At 47.7% G+C, this 21,496-nt stretch overlaps 1 protein-coding gene across 1 annotated transcript; it reads right to left on the bottom strand.

Annotated features, from left to right (window-relative positions):
- Positions 1–2,252: 2,252 nt before the first annotated feature.
- Positions 2,253–11,562, bottom strand: KPNA7 (karyopherin subunit alpha 7). Its single transcript, XM_006023949.3, has 11 exons — positions 11,509–11,562; positions 10,595–10,705; positions 9,133–9,267; positions 8,503–8,588; positions 7,248–7,516; positions 6,560–6,642; positions 5,662–5,925; positions 4,947–5,180; positions 4,376–4,558; positions 3,061–3,210; positions 2,253–2,472 (listed from the first exon to the last, which is right to left on the bottom strand). The coding sequence occupies exons 2-11, from the start codon at positions 10,658–10,660 to the stop codon at positions 2,386–2,388; spliced, it is 1,557 nt and encodes a 518-aa protein (XP_006024011.1). The 5' UTR covers positions 10,661–10,705; positions 11,509–11,562; the 3' UTR covers positions 2,253–2,385.
- Between the last annotated feature and the right edge of the window lie 9,934 nt (positions 11,563–21,496).

Here is a 21,496-nt window from a genome sequence, read left to right as displayed (position 1 = left end):
TGCTAAAAGAGGTTTCTGCTTTTAAAAATTTAACTTGCAACATCCATGCCAGTGTCAGCTGAATTAGGGGGATGAAAGCTTGCAATGCCCATAGGATTGAGCCACAATCTCCCAGAGAGAAATGGCAGCATGGCCTCAGTGATGGAGCAGTCCTTCTCTCTGCAGCAAAAGTGATTACAAATCCTGTGCAGTAGGGCTGAAGCAGCCCCATATTAAATATAGCTTAAAGCAGGGGTGGGCAAGATGCGGCCCACGGGCCAGATGCAGCCCACCAGGCCATTCTATCTGGCCCACAGGGCCCCTAACAAAATGAAAAAAAAAAAAAGGAAAATTAAAAAAAAAAAAATGAAATTTTTATCTGGCCCTGGCTGCCTGTCATGTGGCCCTTGATGGCTTGCCAAAACTCAGTAAGCGGCCCTCCACCCAAAATAATTGCCCGCCCCTGGCCTAAAGCAATGGGAGCCAGCCTTTTTGGGAGGCATACCACAAGTTAGTTCTGCACCCTCTATGAATGCCACTCCAATCCTTTATCCTGCCTGATCCATTTGGCTTTCTGCTCCCTGTCCTGCACTCCTGCTGCTCCATTTTCTGCTCCCTGCCTTACCTGTTGCTGTGCTGCCTGTTCCCTCCATGACCTGCTGTGTGCCACACAGGCTGCCTGTGTCACTTGTGGCATGTGTAGTGCAGGTTGGCCACATCTGGCCTAAACCAACTGAAAGCCATTTGAACTTCAGCAACAGCCCCTTGCTTATTAAACCCATCTCCTTACCACCCAGGCAAGGTAGCTTCCTTCTGGGGGGAAAAAAAAAAAAAAAAAAAAGAGGGCACAGCAATAGTGGGAAGCACACACAAAGCACAAAAAGGCAGGTTTTGCCAGAAGGGTGTCTTTTCTATGGGAGGGTTTTCAAGCAGAAGCACTTGGAGAGGAGCCAGGCTGCACTTTACCTCGGAGCAATCCAAATGGCTATTTGCGAGCTGAGATCTCACAAGCACAGGATATGCCTATCGGCAGAGAGGTTTGACTGTTCTCTGCCCAAACACCTGGTGTCCTGGAGCAGAACCTGCTTTGTGGGAGATAAGCAGGGAGCTCCAGGTGTCAGCTCTGGGCATCTACTGGAGGAGCCTATACCACCACACTTTAGGGTCCTGCAGGCTACTGAACTGAAGCAGAGCCATTAGCAGCCCAACCATTAGTTTCCTATCAGTCAAAGGATCATTTTCCTCCTTTATATTCACCTTCCATGACCCATTCTGAAATCAGATTCCCTCAGACCTCTAGGCCCTTGCATGAGCAGCCTTAACTGCACCTGCTTGTGCAACCTCACCAGCAGTAAGAGGGGCCGAGCTGTACAGTCAACTCAGAAGCAGAGGCAGTCTCCGAAACAGGAACCCTCTTGGGACTCAGAGGTTTGGTCCATCCCTGCAAGTGGCCAATTACAACACTTGGCAATGTCCAGTCTTTCACCAGCTACTGCCACTGCTTAGGTTAATTGCATTAGAGAGCTTATATTACCCCGTTATTAATAACATGTGCCACTTTGCACAACACCAGCTCAAAGCAGCTCTGTCACCACACTTTGGCATAGACTTGGACTGCAATTACCTCCATCTCACCCTAAGGATCATGGAGCTACTGTTCCCAGTCTAAGGTATAGAGGTTTAAAAAGATATAGATATATCTTCCCTAAGTATCGTTAGGGGAAAAAAAATTATTTCATGCAGCTGCTCCTCAAAAGAAGTCAGTTTGTCCTCACTGTAGCAGACACTTTCCTAGTGCACACAAGGACCCAGTTCATCTGTGGAGAGATACCGATGAGATGCAGACACAGGTGATCAGCTATTGAGAAACTAGTTCTCTGAAGTGCTGGAGTCTCCCCTGCAACTGTTAAAGAGGAGGAAGTGTTCCCTCTTCTGATGAACTGAGTGTTTTACCAACAGTAGGCAGACAGACAAAGCTCTTCAGTGCTTTCAGATACTTCCAGGGTTATCGTCCGAGAGCTTTATAACAAGTGACCAGATAAGGAGCTGGAATTAAACTAGTTCCTTATGCTCAAAGCCTTCTAAGCTAAGCCTCTAACCTAGCTCACAATGCAGAGGAGTTTCTCTGCAAGACAGATCATACAAGTCTATCTGTGTCCTTTACCTCAAAATGCATGGTCTGGTCTCATGTCTTATTACAAAGTCAGGACAAACCCTGCATAAATCATCACTGCACAAGTTGGGAAGGAAACTTTGGAAGCTAATAGTACAAATCCAGAAAGTGAGATTTATTGCTATGTTTCAGAAATACAAAAAGACCCTCCTCACCTTTACCCTTAGAGAGCAGGTAGTAGAATGCACCTTCCCCTCACCCCCTTTCCTCCCCCCCATTTCAGTGCTCCGTTCTCAGAAGTCATAGAAATCTTGCTTCTCTGCTGAGAAGTTGAACGTCTGTCTGTCTTGGTCAGCTTCTGGCTGCAAGTCTGGATTCTCCTAGGGAGAGATGGATACTCCTCACCTGAGCTTGCATGGGAAGGTTAGCCATTCACAGCAGTGGTCAAAAGCCAAATCTGTCCCTCCCTTCTCCTGAACTCTATTACCCTCCCAATTCTAGGTAATGAAAGTTAGTCAGTGGATGCATGCATAAGCGAGCTGTTGGTTGTAGCAGGGAAAAACCTAAGTCAACTGTGTTGTGAGGCCTGGGGAAGAACACCTGAATTGGTCAGCAAGGCAACTACCTCTGCAGAGCAACTCTGTTGTTCCATGCCTCTCTCACTGATCAGGTTGGGACACCAGAAGCAAGAGCTTATCTGGTTGACTTTGCTGGAAGTCAAGTTAAAGATTAACTCAAGTACTGGAGTTCCCAGTGTCTTGGGTCACTAGCTAAAAGCTACCTGTAACCTGAGCAAGCCCCAGCAGGAACTGAAGATTGATCAGTGGTGCAGTTCCTACATTCTCCTTAAAGCCTGGCCAAACAGGCTCTATACCAGAAACACTATGCAAAGAGCCACATATGGCAACTCTTCTCCCCATCTGGCCATCAAGCGATATAACAAACAAAAAAAAAACCAATCCACATACCTCACCAGCAAAGTATCTTTCTATGAGACCCAAGGCAGCTCGATAGACCATGTTATTGTCATGGGTTTGTAGTGCCTCTATTTTCTCTAAACCACCAAGCTCTTCCACAAGGACACAGAGCTTTTCTGTCTCTCCCAGCTTCTCTGCTGCCTGTGAACACAGGAACAAGGAGATTAGCAATGAATACATTATTACATTCCCTTCTCTACTTAAGCTATATAAATCACTCTAATTTCTAGCAGAACATCTTGTCCTAGAGCTATCTGGCATGCAGGATAATGGAGACTCCAAGGTATGTCTACCCTCCAGAGTAGTCTAGTATATACACTGAAGCTAGCTTGAGTGCTGGTAGGTAGCTGTGGCTGCAAACACTGCAACACCTGCCAGAGAAGCAAGGTCAGTACTTGGGTAATTCAGGGAGCTCAGTGTCAACTGTGACTAGCTAACAGTGGTACCCGAGCTGGCATGGATATGCCCAAGTTCCAGAGCCAGTGCAGTGTAAACAAAAGCCTGCATCCAGATACTCCACTTGACTAATGAGCCATTTAACTGCTCTCAATGCCACAACAGGGCATCCAAGCTCAATTACTTATTAATCATTAAGCCACACTAAGGTACTTGGCTCAGAAGGGACAATGACAGATGCAACAGCTGGAACCAGCTGGTCTCATCTCTGTGCTTTTTGGGGAGATGCATTAGTTTGTGCTGTGTAAACATGCCAGGCAAGTAACACCAGCAAGTTACTCCCCATTTCCAGAGGTGGGATAATACTGACACACAGCTGGATGCAACTCCACATTAACAATCTTGTTCCATCAAGAGCAAGCCTTTCAAGGCAGTGGTTCTCAGCCTTTCCAGCCTCAAGACACCTCTTGGCAAGTGCCAGCTCTTAGTCGTCACTGTTTTCTTGATTACAGAAAAAAAGTAGATGTAGCAGTTCTTCTGTTGCAGGGAACTCAGGATCTTTGGGATTATCTTGTGAATGTTTGCACACCTGGCAGTGCAAACATGGTATGGCACCCTTCAAAAGCTTTCAAAGCAACCCAGGTGCCATGGTACCCTGGTTGAGAATCATGGCTTTAACAGACTGCAGCCAAGTGAAGGCAGTGCTAGGTTTATCAAAGACTTTGCACTGTTGTTCTAAAGACCTGATATTTCACTATCATGGAGGGTCAGACTGGTGTTCTCATGTTGCCTCTGACACCTACATCCCATTCCTAGAGCAGAACCAATAGGCTGTGTGTGGCATGACATGTTCGGGAAGTCCCTTAGAAAAAGGGCACAGCTTACTGGCGAGGGAGAGTAAAGAGCTTACCAGGAAGAGGTTTGATATTGTATCAAGGATGACCAAGATGGTTTTGCCATCTCTGGCAGAAAGCAGATTGAGCAGAGGTTTGAGAGCCCCAGACTGGACAAGTTCCACCACTTGCTGCACGGTGCCTCCTGTTGTGAAGTTGGCCACTGCCCACACAGCCTCTTTCTGAGCTTTGAATTCTCCCTGCAAAATAGGCACAGATGGAGCTTCCATATTAAATACTTACTTTTAATAACTGAACCTCTCCTATGGGTTTTCATGTTTTTCCTTGACACCAGAATAAAAGGCTGCACGCTTCTTGAAATAAGCCACATATTGGATATAGGCTTTGAAGGAGGGAATGCTGCATTGAGCTGCTTTACAACAGGCATGCAAGAAAGCTGCATCAGCCCCCTCTGCAACTCCACGACATGTAAGTCAGTACACCTCAAGTGTATGAGAAGCATGGACTATTCTGCCTAGTCCAAAAGGCATCTCAACACAGGAGCTCTCCATGACCAGGAAGCAGTTACTCCACACAGCTCTCACAGTAATGGAAACCCCACCTCGGCCTCCAAGACTGTCCTCTCACCTTATCCAGCAGCTCCACTAGAGGAGGTAGCAGTCCACAAGTAATAAGCTGCTGGATCTGCCGGCAAGGTCCCGCTGCAATGTTACTGAGTGCCCATGCTGCCTCCTTCTGTATAGTCGGCTTGGAGTGTCGCAGGAGTTGTGGCAGAATGGCCAAGACGCCTGCATCAATGGCCGACTGAGTCTGCTCATCAGTCCCCGTGACTACGTTCCCAATAGCACGTAGAGAAGGAGTCTAGAAAGGGAAGATACTAGTTAGCTAAGGCAACCCCTGCTTCCCCAAGTGACTTCTGCCAAAGTGTGAGCTAGTCCTAGAGTTCCCTCATTCAACAGCTGTCTCTCCTTTTACTGACAGGCCAACAGAGGACTCCAGTCAGTGACTGGTCTCTTACTAAGGTTGAATTATGGCTGCATATTCACATGTTCTTATGACAGTGGGCTGCATGATGCTTAGAGTTGGCTTGTTACATGGCAGTCAGTGCCGATAAGCAAAAATAAGGGAATGATTTAAGAAGCAAAAGCTACATCCAGACTTATTCCTGTTATGGTCAACAGAAAGGAGGTGGGTATACTGCTTCTTGATACATTTCAGTTCTGGCTCTAGAAGGGAGAGCTCTTGCTGTTAAAGGTTTCCCTTGGTCACAGAAGGCTGTTCTCAAAGAGCCGAGGGCATGAAAAACAAGCACCGCTTTTCCACAGGCATGTTCTTAACCTACCAAAACCATCAGCTCTGGATTGGCCATGAGTTGCACAAGCCTTGAAAGACTCCCAGTGTCCACCACTATCTGGATGCGATCGTTGGATCCATCAGTCAGGTAGGACATTGCCCAGCATGTGTCAGAGAGAATGTCCTTGTCTTCATGCTGCAAAAGGCAGATGAGCACTGGCAGGATCTGCTTCACTGCCTCCAGAGGGGGGTACGGGTTCTTGTTCCTGCAGAGGTTCGACAGCGTCCATGTGATATTCCGTAGGAACCCAATCTGAAACGAGAGAAAGCGGTCATGTAACATTGCAAACCTACATTCTGCAAGTCAGTCAGCTGGCAGTCCAGATCCTGCATGATCTCCCTTCTAGGACTCCTTCCCAAAAAATGAATAAAGCTATTGAGTGCTGGCTTAAGAGCCCCATTTCTCCTCCATGTCTGCTCATGGTGATATCTTGCTTCTGGGTCTGTTTGGTACAGAACCAAGATAAGCACAAGAGATTTTAGACTGGTGTTGCTATTTGTCTCATCTCATCTTTAAGAAATATTTCCAGTCAAAATGTTGATCCTTTTGAATAAAGACATGGGGTACAGAAAGGAGAATCCAGAGGTGTAGTACTGGACAGTTACCATTAACTGGCATAGAATTCCCCATCTGGATGTGGGGATCTGTGGCTTTTGCTCCTCTTGCTACCGATTCTTCTTTCCTCCAAGAGTAACCATTAGATTACAGGGGAAAGAGATCCTTTTCTCCAAGCCTCTTGTCCCCAGTTCTGGTCTAATCACAGCCTGGCCTACCTGACACAAATGGGTTAAGGTTTGGCTTTGTTACAAGAAATGACTAATCCCAGGTCAGCCATTATTTCATGCGAGTTACAGCTACCAATTCAAGGAATTAGTAGAACATTTACTGGAGTAGCAGGCGACACCAGAGCCAGCAGGGGGGGAATCACATTGCACTTGATAAGGGAGTCTCTGTACAGGGGACCATCACCTGTGGAGAAGATCAGAATAGTTTGAAGCATGAGAGAATAAATATCTGATGTGGGCTGTATCTCTACCTACAGCGTAAGCCAACAATAGATAACAAAGTGCTTATTTGGTACAATAACTAGAGCCATAATTATTCATTCTCAAGTGGGGGGAATGATTGAGCAGCTTTCTTTAGATCAAGACTCAGTTGAAGTGCAAGAAAAGGGGGATCCCCACCGCTCCACACACACCCTCTTCTCAGAAGAGAGGTTGATAAGGGGGCATACAAAAATAGCACCAGTTTAAAGCTAAATGAATTATCCTGCCTTCATGATCTAACAACCCTCACAGACCTTGGGTTGTGCTACAGTACCAGTATGCCAGAGGGTTTTGGTATAAACATGACTAGTTTGAGGAAATAATTAATTAGGTGTTTACAGTCTTAAAAACAAAACAACCCCCCCCCCAAAAAAAAAAAAAAAAAATTAACCCACCCCCCCAGCAATATCCAACTCCCTGGCACTAACCCAGCAATAGCTGTGCCTACCATTTGCATGCTAAGTTTCAGAGGCCTAGGGAAGGAATTGTTGCATAGGTTACCATCATGGAAGCGCGAGGGTGTCTTACCTGCTATATTGCCCAGTGCCCACACAGACTGTTCACTGATATGCATGTGTGGAGAGGACAGGAGGTCTATGAAAGCTGGGACAGCCCCCGCCTCCACAACGGCTCTAGTCTGGTCAGATGTCCCAGAAGCAATATTAGTCAGCGCCCATGCCGCTTCAAACTGCAAGGTAATGTTGTCATTACGGCTCAAGAACTCCACCAGTCTGGGGATAATCCCCGCTTCTATGATCTGATTGAGAGGTGGGTTCCTGTGTCTGGACAGCATTCGTCTGTGGGATGAACAGGGTACATTGTATGAGAGTTTTCCCTTCCACTCATCCACGTACTGCAGACCCACCACCCCACAATTTAGATTCAGACAGCGAGATCAACTGGAGTGATTTACCTTGACAAGTAGGCAAGCTATGAAGCAGAGCAGAGTTCAGCACCTGGGTTAGGCCAGGCCTCCAGCAACTGCAAGGAACAAGCAAGCCTAGCAGAGGCCATGCTATGCCTATGGCTCTGTGCAGTAGGTCAACATGCTCTCAGTCATGAGTAGCAGCAGTAGTATTTCCCCTTTCCTGTCAAGGCTAGAATGTGTGTGGGCCCACACAGGAGAAGCATCATCATATCACTGACTAGCATTGGAGTTAGTCCATGGTTTTGGCTCTGTAGCCTTTGAACCCTAGCCCCAGCCCTCTCCACCAATTTCAGGTATTTAGTAGTCTTTCCCCTTTCCCTCCCCCCACAGCCCCTTTAGTTTGTGAGCATCTCAAAATGGTGCTGATGGCCCTTAGAGAATGTACACCCCAATTCATATATGGGGAACAGAGAATGGCCAAGTCACTCGCCCAAGGTCATACAGAAGTCTGCGGTGGTATAGACTAGAGGCTTGTACTTGGGTCTCTAGACCAGGGGCAGGCAATTATTTTGGGCAGAGGGCTGCTTACTGAGTTTTGGCAAGCCATCAAGGGCTGCATGATAGGCACCCAGGGGCAATTAAATATTAATTCTGTAAAGTTTTTAGGGGTCCTGCAGCCCAGATAGAATGACCTGGAGGGCCGCACCTGGCCCCCGGGCCGCATTTTGCCCACCCCTGTCCTAGACCAAACCTAAGCCACCAGAGTACCCTTCTGGTCTAGTCATCCCTTGTCAAGTTATCCAGGGAAAGACGTTTGAACAGGAATCCATCTTTGGCAGAAGTTACCAGGGACACAATGGGCATTATACTGTATTAACATGCTTATTCCAAGCCAAAAAGGTTCTGTTTCTATACCTGGCTGCCTGAGTAGCCTTCAGCTGAATCTCCAGACTCTTTGCATTCACACCTTCGATTATTTCCTCCAAAGAAAGCTGAGCACTCTGCACAGAGAAACACAATTTGGAATCAAATAACGAGCCCGCATCTCCCATTAATCGTTGTCAGCATTCAGATCTAGATCAAGTCACAACTTCTCATCGAAGCAGCCCGTAAGCTTCAGAAGAATCTGCAAAAGTCAAAGCCCCCTTGTCAGGCAGGGAAATAGCCTGAAGTCCCCGAGGAAATCCAGCTGCCTTGGAACCATCAGCCAAAAGTTAAGAGGCCAACCTACGTTTTGCTGGTTCACAACCAGCTGGAGTTCTAGGCAGTCCCAACAGGAAGGCTAGTCCTCTTGGACAGTTTCTGTAGGTCCTTGCTTACTTCAGCTAGTCTTCCCAGGGCAAGGTCTCCAGTGCAACTTGGGTCAGACCATAAAGTCTGCAAATGCTGAGTTTCATAGCCAGGCCAGTCTAATCAGTCACTTAGACTAGGATTTGAGTAGATCAGACCATACAGTGAGCACTACAGACTGACTAGTGACTAGGCAAGTTTTCTGGTTATTGAAGCAAACAGTTAAAACTGCTTTTGGAGAACAGTTTTACTCACAGCATCCTTCTTCTCCTGCTCTGGAGAGAGCCTGTCTTCCAGAGTGATAGTAATGTTTCGCCTTTTTAAGATCTGTTCATCTTTCTTGGCCTTTCGCAGTTCAACATTCACTTCCACTCTTTGCCGCCTCATAGCCTAGGAGAGAAGCGAGCCATATTGTAAGTGTTAGAGGGACCTTGTCTAGGAATTATGCAAGAGGCAAGGATTGTTTTGGGTGCTATCTTCTATCCCAATGCTGCAGTTTGTCCAATATAGCCAGACAAGCTTTCAAATGCCAGACATAGTAACTTGAAGAAGAAGGTCTTGCATTTGAAAGCTTGCCTAACTATCCCAGCTATGCAGCTGGTCCGGTAAAAGGTATTACCTAAAGAAATCCTTGCCTCTCTCCTATTAAAAGCCTTTTTGTACATGCAGGCATTAGGACTGAATTTCAAAGCACAGCCTGCGTTGCTTTTCTTAGGCAGTTTGAATTTCAGCCTAAGTTTGGACTCTTTGGCTGCATCCAGACAACCACAGCCACGCAGCCTGCAGCACTGCAGACCTTCAGGCATTCCCTGTGCAGCTACCTTGCAGCATGAGGAGGGAGGTGGGGGGTGTTGACCTGGGGCCAAAAAAGTCTACATGGAAAAAAGTGGGGTGGCACATGTGACAGCAGCACATACCACCCAGAACTGGAGCCTGGCCTGCCAGAGCCATGCTCTGGCTGCTGGCCAAGCTTCCAGCTGCAGAAGTGCAGCAGCTGCAATTCCCCAAGGCTCCCGAGTAAAGCTGCTGCGGCCAGCAATTGTGCTGGCCCTAGCCTCCCCTACCCCACCCAGGTTAACCTGCCACAAACTAGAGGGCACATAACATGGGCACTCCCCAGGGTCAAGATCTTGTGCCACTGCTTCTTGTCCCTGGGGAAAAGGAACATCCGTGCTTGTGCGGACGCAGCCTTCATGTTCCACCGGAAGAAGCTCACTAGTTGGTCATTAATCATTGCTCCTTGATCACCTTCCAGACAGAGGTGGTGATCATTCATCCCCCGATACAACTATCTTTGTTTTGGGGGCAGCATAGGCAGAGAACAAACTGACCTCACCTCTTGGTTGGATGTATCCCAAGCAAGAAGTTTTATTTCCAATTGGTTTGTTGCTCCACAAATTCATGCCTAGAGATTTTAGGCTTCCCATCCAGCACACAAAAAACAAAGCCTACCTCTTACAAGTTCATAGACCCAATTTTCACTAGCAGGAAGAGGGCTAGTCTGTCTCCTGGGGATTATAGCTACAGCTTGTTCCCTCTTTTTCCAAGTGCAGTGCACAATTTCTTTCCCCTCGCAGATCATGCGTGATTAGGTTTTGAACAACGTGCCTTGAGGAGGTGCAACCGTTTCAGACCAAGTAGTAAAGATGTCAGTGAAGAGATGCTTTGCCATCACGTCTCACCACAGATTTGAGGCCAGCCTTCCCCCCATACTTACAGCTGCATCTTTGCCCTTGTTTTTGAACTTCCTCATCCGCTCATCTTGCTCATTCATACCGGGCATCTTTACAGCTGTTTGTTGAAAAAAGTGAGTTCAGAGCTTCACCTGCTGCGAGGATCCAAGACAACAGGTTTAGTTTGAATGACTACCGCTCCATTTTGCAACAACTGGATAAACAAGCTAGATTTGCCTTGATTTACAGGCAGAGGCTACACCTGCCACAGGCACCGGCAGAGAAAATAAATCTTGTATCCTTCTAGCTACAAGTGCTGCTTCAAGCCTTATTCCCAGCACATTTCACTCTAGTTCAGCCACGTTTTAAACCCTGGACTGATCTGGCTACAGGTGGCCAAGGCCACTTACTGCTTTCTACCCACAGGGGCTTGGGGCATCTTGCTAGTTACCAGCTCCGTGGCACTTCATCACTACCCAGGCAGCCACCAGTGCACTAGCACCAGGTTACCATGGTTGTGTTTGTCACCAGAAACACCGAGTCCTTGAGATGCTACTAGAGGACCAGCACCAGAGCACCGCAGCTGTGGCCAGTCTCATATCCTCCCCCATCCTGCCAGCAGACAGACAGCTCCTTTCACACACCCAAGAGGGCAATGGCAAACAGGATCAAGGCAACTTTGCCCCAAGCCTCCTCAGCCTGCAAACAGCAGCCGTCACACCCCGCACCCAGCAAGGGGCCATCTCAGCTCGACCCTTTGAAGCATCTCAATGCAGAACCAGCTTCCTAGCTAGGGCCACCCTGCTGGGGAAGCCAGAGGCTGGGCTACCAGGAGAGACAACCCCGTCTCAGCCCAAGGCAGAACAGGCAGGTCACCCCCATCCACGTGGGGCCAGAGGGAGGCTTCCCAGCCAGCCCCAGGGAGGAGGAGGAGCTGGAGGAGGAGGAGACCACGTACCCGCCGGGCCCAGCCATGCTGCGCCCCAGGGGAAGCGCTTTCATGGCCCGCGGGGCTACACCTGTCCTCCCTGCTCCTCCCGGATTGGCTCTTCCCCGCGGCGGCCCCGCCCCCTTCAGTGCTGGACGTTCTTTTGCCATGGCAACGCTCGGATACACCTGGCTCCGAACGCCGCCGCCGGGGCAACGCGCCGATGGATACAGCCCCGGTGCAGCAGGGCAGAGGGGGCGCGGGCAGCGTGAAGTGCTGGAGGCTGCAAGTGGGAGAGGAGCTGCTGATCACAGGGTGGAGGGCTGGGCACCAACTGCCTGGGCCAAGCTGGCAGACCTCTGCCTCACCCCATTCAGCACCCAGGGAGGAGATTCTCCTGGGACCCCGGTTGAGAATCACAGCTCTAAAGGCATATTTGATAGTCTTACAGGCATTCACCCCAGCTCTAAAGACCCCTCGCAGGGTGAGCGCCAGGGCGAATGCCCATAGCGCCATCGGCTCTGCTGGTGCAAGGCAGACCGTGCTACTGAGACGTTTAGAGGAGACTGAAATGTCACCGCTTCTAAAGGGATGACTTGCAGGGGGATTGGTTACCATACTGCTGCAGTCAGTTCCTGGGACTGGAGCCTCCTGAAGGCATCCTTAAAAAAAAAAACACCCTTGAAACAAAAGCTCCTAACTGCCCATTTTGATGGGCTCCATAAAACTTGCTTTGTGCTCTCTCTGTTTGCTCTGCAGAAGCAGTAAACAAAGAAAAGCCTATTCCCACAGCTGTGCGGAGGTGACAGCCATCAACCATGCAGGTGGCCGTTACAGGGGAAAATATTCACATTAATTTCAGCTGAATTAGGAAGAGCATGGGGGAGGGGGAGGCACAGGTCTCGCTAAATGGGGATGGAATACAGCTGAGAGTTAAAAATATTTAATTAAAATTCTACACATCAATTACTTGACATCTTTGTCGGGGAGGGAGAGAGGATGTTCAGGCAGTCAGGCAGGGTGTCTGGGGCTGGCTTGTGGGGGAAGACGGGTTAGTTTTGGAAGGGAGGTAACAACAGTGAGGAGTGGTGGGTGAATTAGCATTTCAGGGCTGGTCCCTAGGGTTTGAAGGGCTATAAATGGGAGCAGATTTGACCCTGGCTGCCTAGCTAATTACCCAGAATGAGTAAAGATATGGAAATGACAGGGAAGATCTGCGTGGCCATGTATGAAATACTCCGACCACCTGAAACCACAGGTCCAAATCCCCTTCATGTGACCAAATATACTGCCAGCAGAATGTACAGGGGGGCTCTTGCAGGTTAAATCTGCTCTTCATGGACATTAAAGCACCCATACATAACACCTTTCCGGACATCAGTGCTGGTAAGATGCATGCGTCAGTAGTTGCATTCCCTCTGTTCTTTGGCCTAGCCTACTAAGGAGAACTGAACCTCAGTTGTTTTTTAATCTGATTCACTTCAACCAGTGCAAGCGTTCACAAGCAGCTTGTTTCTCCTTCGATTCAGTTGATTCCCAACTGTTTTCAGCAAAACCACAATAAGTCCGGTTGAAACGGGAGTAAAAAGGGCCACAAAACTTTCCACAATAACGGACTCAACTGGAAGTGACACCGTAAAATAAATGGGTGCAGTTTCTCATGGCAGGCAGCAAGCCCTGGCAGGTCACAGAGGTGAGTGCTGAGCAATTGTTCCTTTACCTTAAGTCTTGTCTTCATTCAAGGTGCCTCAGGATATGAGTCTGTGAAGAGCCTGTGAGGAAATTTATTGTTATGTTGCTGTACGGCTCTTCTTCTCTGGGCCTTTTCCTTTTCCTGTCCACCTGCCAGGCACAATCAGACCCATCCTGTTTAGTGCTCTGTCCTTGCCAGCACAAAGAGAGCGAGAGAGAGCTCAAACAAGCGAGCAAAATGTATTAACAACCCCCGCTTCCCTGAGCTTTTCTTAAATCACTGATGGCATCAATGCCAGCTCTGTTGACTGCTAAGGCTACAGGCAGGAACAAAAAGAGCAGTGTTAATCTCCGCCTGGGTTGAGAAGTGGGGAAGATCAATATTTGCCAAGTGGGAAAGGACCAGATCAGTTAAGAAAAATGTTGTTTTTTTGTGCTTAATAAGAGGGTATCACAACTAATGGAGAGTACAGGAGATAAAGCTGTAAATCTACATGACAGCGTCCCCTTGGCTCAGTCATGTGTGCTCATGCCGAAAGCCCACAGTTTGACAGGTATGGGAAAGTGATAGCATTAGCTCATTGCCAGAGATCTTTATCCCAAGCAGGTAGATCTGATCAAATAGAAGAAAAAATATAGAGAGAATTGTTCATTTTCTATATCTTGGAGGAAGTAGAGCAATTGTACGGCAAGCTATTCTTTTTCTTTTTCCAGCCAGCTTTTTTTAGGTGTTCACACACCGCTGCAGAGGACTGACTACAGATTTTAAAACATCAGTTTTAAACCTCAAGATAAAAGTCCTACTCTTGCTCCTCCATCTTTTCATGTCTCTTTAATAGGCCTCCTCGGGTTGTTGCATGCCGCGAAGGATCCTGATAGTGAAAGGCATCAACGCGTAGGATCCCAGCAGTGGGGCTGCATAATGCCAGACAGGCAGGCCTAGCCCTGGCTCCATCATTTGAAATTCTGCAGTAGCTATTCAGTGATGTTTCTGCAAAATGAAACCTCACCTGGTTAGGAGAGGGACAAGGCAAAGGAACTTGCTGTCAGAAAATGTGTGATTTTACTGCAGATTCTAAATTGGTCCATCAACATAGCAGCAGCAGCTGCATTATTCTTATTAATTCCAGTGGTTGCCCCTAAATGCCCTAATCAAGACAGCGCCAGCCCCACTGGGATACGTGATGCCCTTGCACTTGGGAACAGACTTAAGAAGTTCCCAGAATTTGGCCAGTGGTGCGTGCATGTGGGGAAAAGCATTCAAATCTTGATTAAAATGGGCGGCTGCAGAGGAAGTCATTGAATGCAATGGTTTCCCTTGGTACAGATGACACAGTCAGAGAACCAAGCCGAACGAGATGCCAGCGACCCGTGTCATGAAGCTTTAGGGCTTTGCTGGTGGGACAGCTGCATTTCAGGCCGGATCTTCTGGACCGAAAGGGAAAAGACACCCTTGAACTTGCCACCCTCCTACACGCACATCATCCTCATGACATCAGTGCAACTCTGAGCCCGTGTTAGGGCAGCAGGATCGGGTCTGCAAACTGGCTGTCGGAGGTGTTTGTGGTTTAAATGGATCTTTATCAGAGAAAAAAAATCCCTTCCAGGTAAGCAGTGCTATCTTGGTTGTTCCTCCTGTTTCCTGTTCATCTGGGGCACCACACCAGTTATGGCCTGTTCTCTCTCAGCCATCGGATTCATTCAAATCTCCCTGTGGTTCCTGGAGCACCTTAGGCAAGACGAAGGCTGCATCGTGCTAGACATTGTGCCAACACACAGACACGCACCCTGTTCCTTACAACCTGCTTAAGCATGACACTGAGATGGGAGGAGAAAGGAAGCCCTTTTAACCCGATTTTATTAGTAGGGCAGACAGATTGGGAGATTGCCATGAGGGTACACAGGGAGCCCAGCCCTGAAGCCAGATTCCCTGAGCTCCAGTCCAGTGCCTTAGTATGAGACCTTCTTTTCCCTCTAATTGAGGTCTCTTAAAAGAGCAAGTCAGGGCTCATGCTTGGGGTGTGCCTGCTATGAGGAAACAAAGCCAGTGCCGGAATTATGTTAATCTTATCATCTTTATGGTTAGGCACTTACGTCTCCTCAGATGATTAGAGCAATAAATGTCCCAAGCTAAAAGCCCTGGCTAGAAAGGCACGGAGCAGATGAAATACAAGCTGGATCCCAAATCTGGCATCTGACTGGTTAGGTTAGTTTCAGTGATACTGATTACTAATATCTGTCCATGAACAATCACTATTGTTTTGTGTGATATCATTTTTGTTCCCCACCCCAGCAACTCCAAGCTCAAGCTTGCTCAGGACTCTCAATACAGTTGATAAAATATAATAAGGCCTAACACTTAATGGGAGGATACATGGATACAGAGAATCTGTTCCATTGTATGTGTTTTTTCAAGGCAAGAGGCCAAAGGCTAAGTATCTTTATCTGTTTCTTTCCTGCCAAGAATGGGATTATTCATTCTGAAATGCAGAATTCAGAAGGTTGCATGAACACAACACAAAAGGATCTATATTTACTGGTAAGGAGAGATGGCAGAGCTGTGAATTTCCCTGCAAGACAAGGGAATAGCTGTGCTGGCAAACAGACAGACCGCTCCGATTGGATCCAGAGGTCTAAAGCCATTTTGGAAGCTCATGGCTTTAAAGTGGATAAAACTGTTAAGTATAACACCAACTGATTATCTCATCAGAGGCACAGGCCAAAGTCAATGGGAGCTCCAGGCGTGCATCTGACAGGCTAATTGAGCCCCAGAAATTCTAACAACAGCTTGGCTTGACTGGAAGTTGCGGGAGTATTTCAGCACTTGCCAAATGCAGCTGTTAAAGTCCATTAGCTAGATAGTATAAGTGTGCGTCTTGGAAAACCAGTGCAGTCCTGGGGGGCCTGTAATTCCACACCAGGGCAAACATTAGGGAACTAATTTTAACTTGAAAGCAGCGTTCTCTCTGCCAGCTAGGAGAGGGGATTAGGGTAAAAGGATTTTTTTTTAATTATTATTTAAAAATAACATCAGACTTAAACACAGCGATTGATTAATGACATTCCCCTCTCTCTGCTACAGGACACTGATTAACCAAGCTGCTGAAACTGTAATCACAAGAGTTCAGAAAATCTAATTCATACGTTTTCTACAGGCAGAAAATAAGCTAATGTGGGCTCGCGCTGTTGGCTGTAGTTTAGTCTCTGGGTCTCTTCTGGACTGCGACTCTTCTGGATGTGCAGAAACTTGCAGTCGTGGAATAAGGTAACAAGGATCCCCACCTTTTGGGACTGTGAGCCAGACTGACTACTTTTTAAAAAATTACAGAAATCGTATACACGCAAAACCTGCCCTTTGGAACATTATCAGATCCAGGGGAACGAATCACCTGTTAAAATCGTGGGAAACACCGTTGATTAGATGGGGAAGAACAATGCCAGGAAGCTATTAGAAAATATCCCAAATCATTGTTTTCAGAACACTGTTGAACTAACAAGTCCCTCCAGATGCCACTTTGCCACAGGGGAATCAATGTGCAATTTAATTAGATGCACATGAATTCCCAGTCCCTTTCTGCATCCTAAGTGCTGACAGCATTGCGTTTGAAGCTTGGCAGGAAGAATCCTCATCCCTGGAGTAGGAAGTTGCAGACAGAAGTCTTGCACAAGGATTTAACTTGGGTCAGGACAGCAGGATCAGCCCCGAAGGAGATGGTCCAGACATAACTACCTTTTGGTTAAGTGAACCTGTTGCATTCATTTGCCAGTGGCTTTCTGCAACAGAAGTTGTGAGTAATGAGTGACCAGCAAAGACTGAAATGTATGCTAACACCCTGTGCAACCTCATTTTTGTAAAGCTGCTTAGAATGGAAGTCAGTGAAGTACTCAGATCTTATACTGGGAGCTCTATGTGACAGGGGGAGCATACGCAGCGTGAAACACTGTAGAGTCCTGATACTGATAAGGGCTTTTGAATGCTTCTGGAAAATACATATTAAATAGCAATCAGAAGGATTTTCACAGGTGCCTGCAAGTCAGTGGGAGTTGGGTATGAAATTTGAATTAGGCATCCCTGAAAATCATGGTCCAGGAAAGCAAGCTAGCAGAGATGGATGCCAAGAGCTCTCTTCTATTTAAAGTCCACATTTAGAAAGTGCTACAGCTGGGACAGACTTTTCAATAAGGCAAAAGGAGAGGATTGAATGTACATCTTCTACCCGTTCCTAGCACTTACTGGCTAAAGAGACCTTTGTGCTAGGCACAAGGACAGCGCTGATCTTTGTTGCAGCATTTCATTTCTCATAGCCATAGACTTTGTAATTAGCTTGCCGAGCCCACCTGTAATCACCTTCCCTGTGCTGCATCATTCTGTCCTGCCCTGCTCACATGTCCCTTTGGGTTTGGGCAGGATCTTGAATGCATGTCAAACGGATCCTCTTTGGAGGAATTAATTGAATACTTTCTCTTTGCACCAGCACAGCCCTTGGGCACCACCACCTTGCTGCTCATGGGAAGAGCATGTCAGTAGAGCTGAACCAGGACCAGAGGCTGCTTTCCCTCCCTCACCCTACTGCACCAGCAGGACATGTCCTGAGGCTGAGACCTAACCCTACCTGAGCGATGGCTGAAGGCAGAGTTAAGGGGAATCCCAGGGTTTTACCCCTATCCCCTGACCACAAACCCCCTTCTTTGACCTTCTGTTTTTCTTCCTGATTGCTACTGGAAGAGCTGGACAAAACACGGTAGTGGCAGACTAAAGGAAAACAGCCCGGATATGAGGAACTCCAGTGGCCACTGATACAATTGGGGTTGGAGCCCTGTTGGGGCCAACTGGGACTGGTTGGTCGGTCTACTTCAGGCATAGATTTGGGCCAGTTGTGGGATGTGTCTGCTTTTTGGCTCTGTTTATGATCCTTGGTGAGGGGCAACTTGGAGTGTGTTTGTGGCTATGGGGTCTTGGGTTACCTATTGATGGGTCCATATAGAAACTGGCCATCTCTGACTGCTCTCAGTTACTTCCACTGAGGTCTGTGCAGTGGATCTGAAGGGTCTAGTCTGGCTGACAACCGCATGAAGGGCAACGGGACTCCATGTATTCGGGTTTTTTGTTTAAAACATAAGTTTTTGGATGTCATTTCCTGTGTTACAGGAAGATCAGGATGGCCAAGTCAGGCACTCATGTGTTAGGTAATGCTAGCACGGGGGTTGCCTGTGTGTGAGTTGGGTTGCAGTGCTTAATTACATGATTAATCATGGACTGTGCTTTCTGCAGGAGCTGACTCCTTCACTGCACTGATCAGGGGATTTGGAAGTGCTCAGCATCTCACAAGATCAGACCCTAGGTGCCTGGTGCAGAGATCTTTGTCCTTGTTTGGTGAGAGTCTGGGCCATGTGCCTTCCTTCCCCAGCTACTGCCTCTGCTGTTCTCACGGGAGTACAATGATCTTTCTCAGCCGGGCAACAGACGACAGCTGAGAATGAGGCTAATGCATTTAGCAAAAGGATCAGCTTTATTTTTTTTTCTTTGTAATGACTAACAAATGCAAAACCATCCTAGAGTCTCTGGGGCCAGCTCTTAATATAACTGCAGGGCTTCCCTTTCCAGATGCCTCCACCGTGCTCTCTGGAAAGGACTCGCCACAGATCAGTTTGCTGCTAGTTGACAGCAGCTCCGTGAATGTAGCAGGCAGCATCTGTACGGGCGTTCCCCTTCCTCCAGGGCTTGTCAGAACAAGCTGGCTTGAACAGCAGAGCCCTGCAGCAGGAAGGCTGGGATGAGATCAAGTGACCAAAAAGTCCTCATAGCCCATGCTGACTTGCTGCTATCCTGCTTTGTGCTTTGATGTACAAGCTTTTCTCTTGCTCAGCCCTGCAGGAAGAGGGACCTTTGACTTTCCCCTTTATGGCCTGGTACTCAGTGTACTTATGTGCCCCCCATCCCAATGGTATCTGAGTCCTTCCCAGTCTGGAACGTGTTTTTTCTACAGCTCGCTGGCAAGGGAGGGCAGGGCTGGCAGTGCACATGGGGAAGCCTGTGAAAGACCGGGGCCGCGAGCTCTTGTTTTCCATGCCCATGGCTCTTGCTCCAACAGGAAAATTGCTCCTTTTATCTTCTGATTGGTGTCAGCGGCTTCCCAACCACATCCTCCAATGTTATTTGTGCAGGAGGGTACTAGTAGTTAGCCTGGTTAGAGCTGGCCAGGGCAGGGCACACATTCCCACTGCACTCTAGAAAGCAGTGTTAAAAATAAGTGTGTGTATAATATAATCAGTAATGACAAGCAAGTTGGCAGGTGTTGGTCCAGCAATGTGGGACTCATAATAAAGGAGTGTATACTGTACAATGTAATGAATGAGTCACTTTCTATGAGCACCATTGCCCTCCAGTGGGTAGAATCTGAACTACTCAACTCTGTTTCATAAGCCCTATACTGTTAAGAAGGAGAGGGCATTCCCCTATAGCTAGGGTGACCGTACGTCTCGATTTGGCCAGGACAGTCCTGGATTCTGTAGGCCAATCCCGGCCAGTTGGTCAAAAGTCCCAGGCCGGAGTCCAGCAGTCCAGTGCATCAGGCAGGTAGTCACCCTATCTAAGATGCCATATCCACGGTGCCTACATTCCTTGCTCCCGCTCAGTTATCATCATCATTATCTAGGTTCACAGTGTGTGCCAATTCAGGCACAGAACATGGCAGGCTACAGCTGGCCAGGCCAGGCCTGCTTGTTCATAGAGAAAGAACCTTTTGGAGACTCCTCCTTGGAGAAACTTTTGAAATGAGTGGTTGCTTTGTCCCGTTCCCATCAATCTTAGGGCTTTTGTCGTTGACTTTAAAGTCACCCCATCAACGGACAAAATGATTGTTGTAGTCGTTGTTGCTGGACCCCAGGCAGGTTTCAGGACCTGATTCTGCAGTCATCATAGAATCAAAAACTGCCCCTCCAAATCCTGCCATCTTCCCAAGGGGAAAGGTCTGTCTCTGGCTGGATTAGGTGGATGCTTGAACCTCTTAGTCATTAGTCTCCATTCTCATCCAGTGCTGGACTTGCTGACTTTCTAGAGGAAGCAAGGTAATAACGACTGCAGGAAGATCTTCCCCACGTCTACCTTAGTTTCTACCACCCTCCCAGGGGATGCAGTACAACCTGGTGTATTTAATCAATTAGGGGTAGGCAACCCCCGGCACAGGTGCCAGATTATGGCATTTGAAGGCATTTTGCTTGGCACACGTGCCTCAGGGTGGATGGCGGGGAAGGGGCCGGGGCTACGTGACAACAGCAAGGACTGGGCCCCTCGTGGATCCTCCGTCATTCACCCCTGGCACACCAACATCTTACAAGTTGAAGTTGTGGGTGTTTTCAGCACTCTGCCCAAAAATGTTGCTGACCCCTAAAAATGTGCTGGTTCAAGGTATTATCCAAAAACTGCCTATGGCTGAGATACTTTTGAAGCATCCAGAGAGCAGAGCAAGGAACACCCCTGGCAATAGTGCCCAGAACACTCTTCACATCTCCCCCAGCTCAAATGCTGAAAATGTAAAGACATGGGGATGTGAAGCAGGCGTCACTGCCTATGAGCCTGGCCCTGACCGTATTTAACAATCTACTTCCTGTCCTTGCAATGGCAGGACACTAACAGTCACCTTATCCCTTCTGGATAGTCAAAGGGTGGTTTTGATGTTTCAGGTAGTTATGTGTGAAGGTTTTCCCAGAGCTTCTAATAGATTAGACCAGCACCTGTCTAGGATGGTTTAGATAGGGATGATCCTGCCTTGAGCAGAGAGTTGGACTACACCTGAGGTCCCTTCCAACCCTACTTGCCTATGATTTTACAATCCTCAACTCCCCCATCTTCCACAAGAGCCAAGTGCAGTCAGCATTTGGTAGGACTGAGCCCGTATTAAAGAAAGTTAAAAAAATCCTGAGTCTGTTATGATTTTCAAACACTGGTTCATTCATTGAAATCATTCCTCGTGTGTACCTAGTGAATAAGACTCTCTCTCTAGTACATTCACAGGCAGCTCATCACACCTGCTCAGTTTTCAAAATTCAGGCTAGGATGGCTAGTTTTGATTGGACGTGTACCCTCCTGTGATATTGCTTATGTTCACTGATTGAATGAACATCATTAGAGAATTAGGTTTCTAGGGGGAACAGTCATTACATGGTCAAAATCTGCTTTCCATAAGATCCCTTGGATTTGCCTCCAATGTGTTTTTTTCTGCAAACGCTCTTGCTGGCAAACTCCCTCCCTCACATACTCACCGTCGGCAAGCACAGCAGCCCTCCTTCACAGCTCCCCATGGCTGGAGGAGACGATGGGGCTCTC

Source organism: Alligator sinensis, unplaced genomic scaffold (assembly GCF_000455745.1).
Source record: "Alligator sinensis unplaced genomic scaffold, ASM45574v1 scaffold402_1, whole genome shotgun sequence".
NCBI lineage: Eukaryota > Metazoa > Chordata > Crocodylia > Alligatoridae > Alligator > Alligator sinensis.
Note: the sequence above shows the minus strand (reverse complement) of the source record. Positions and strands in the feature narration are given on the sequence as shown.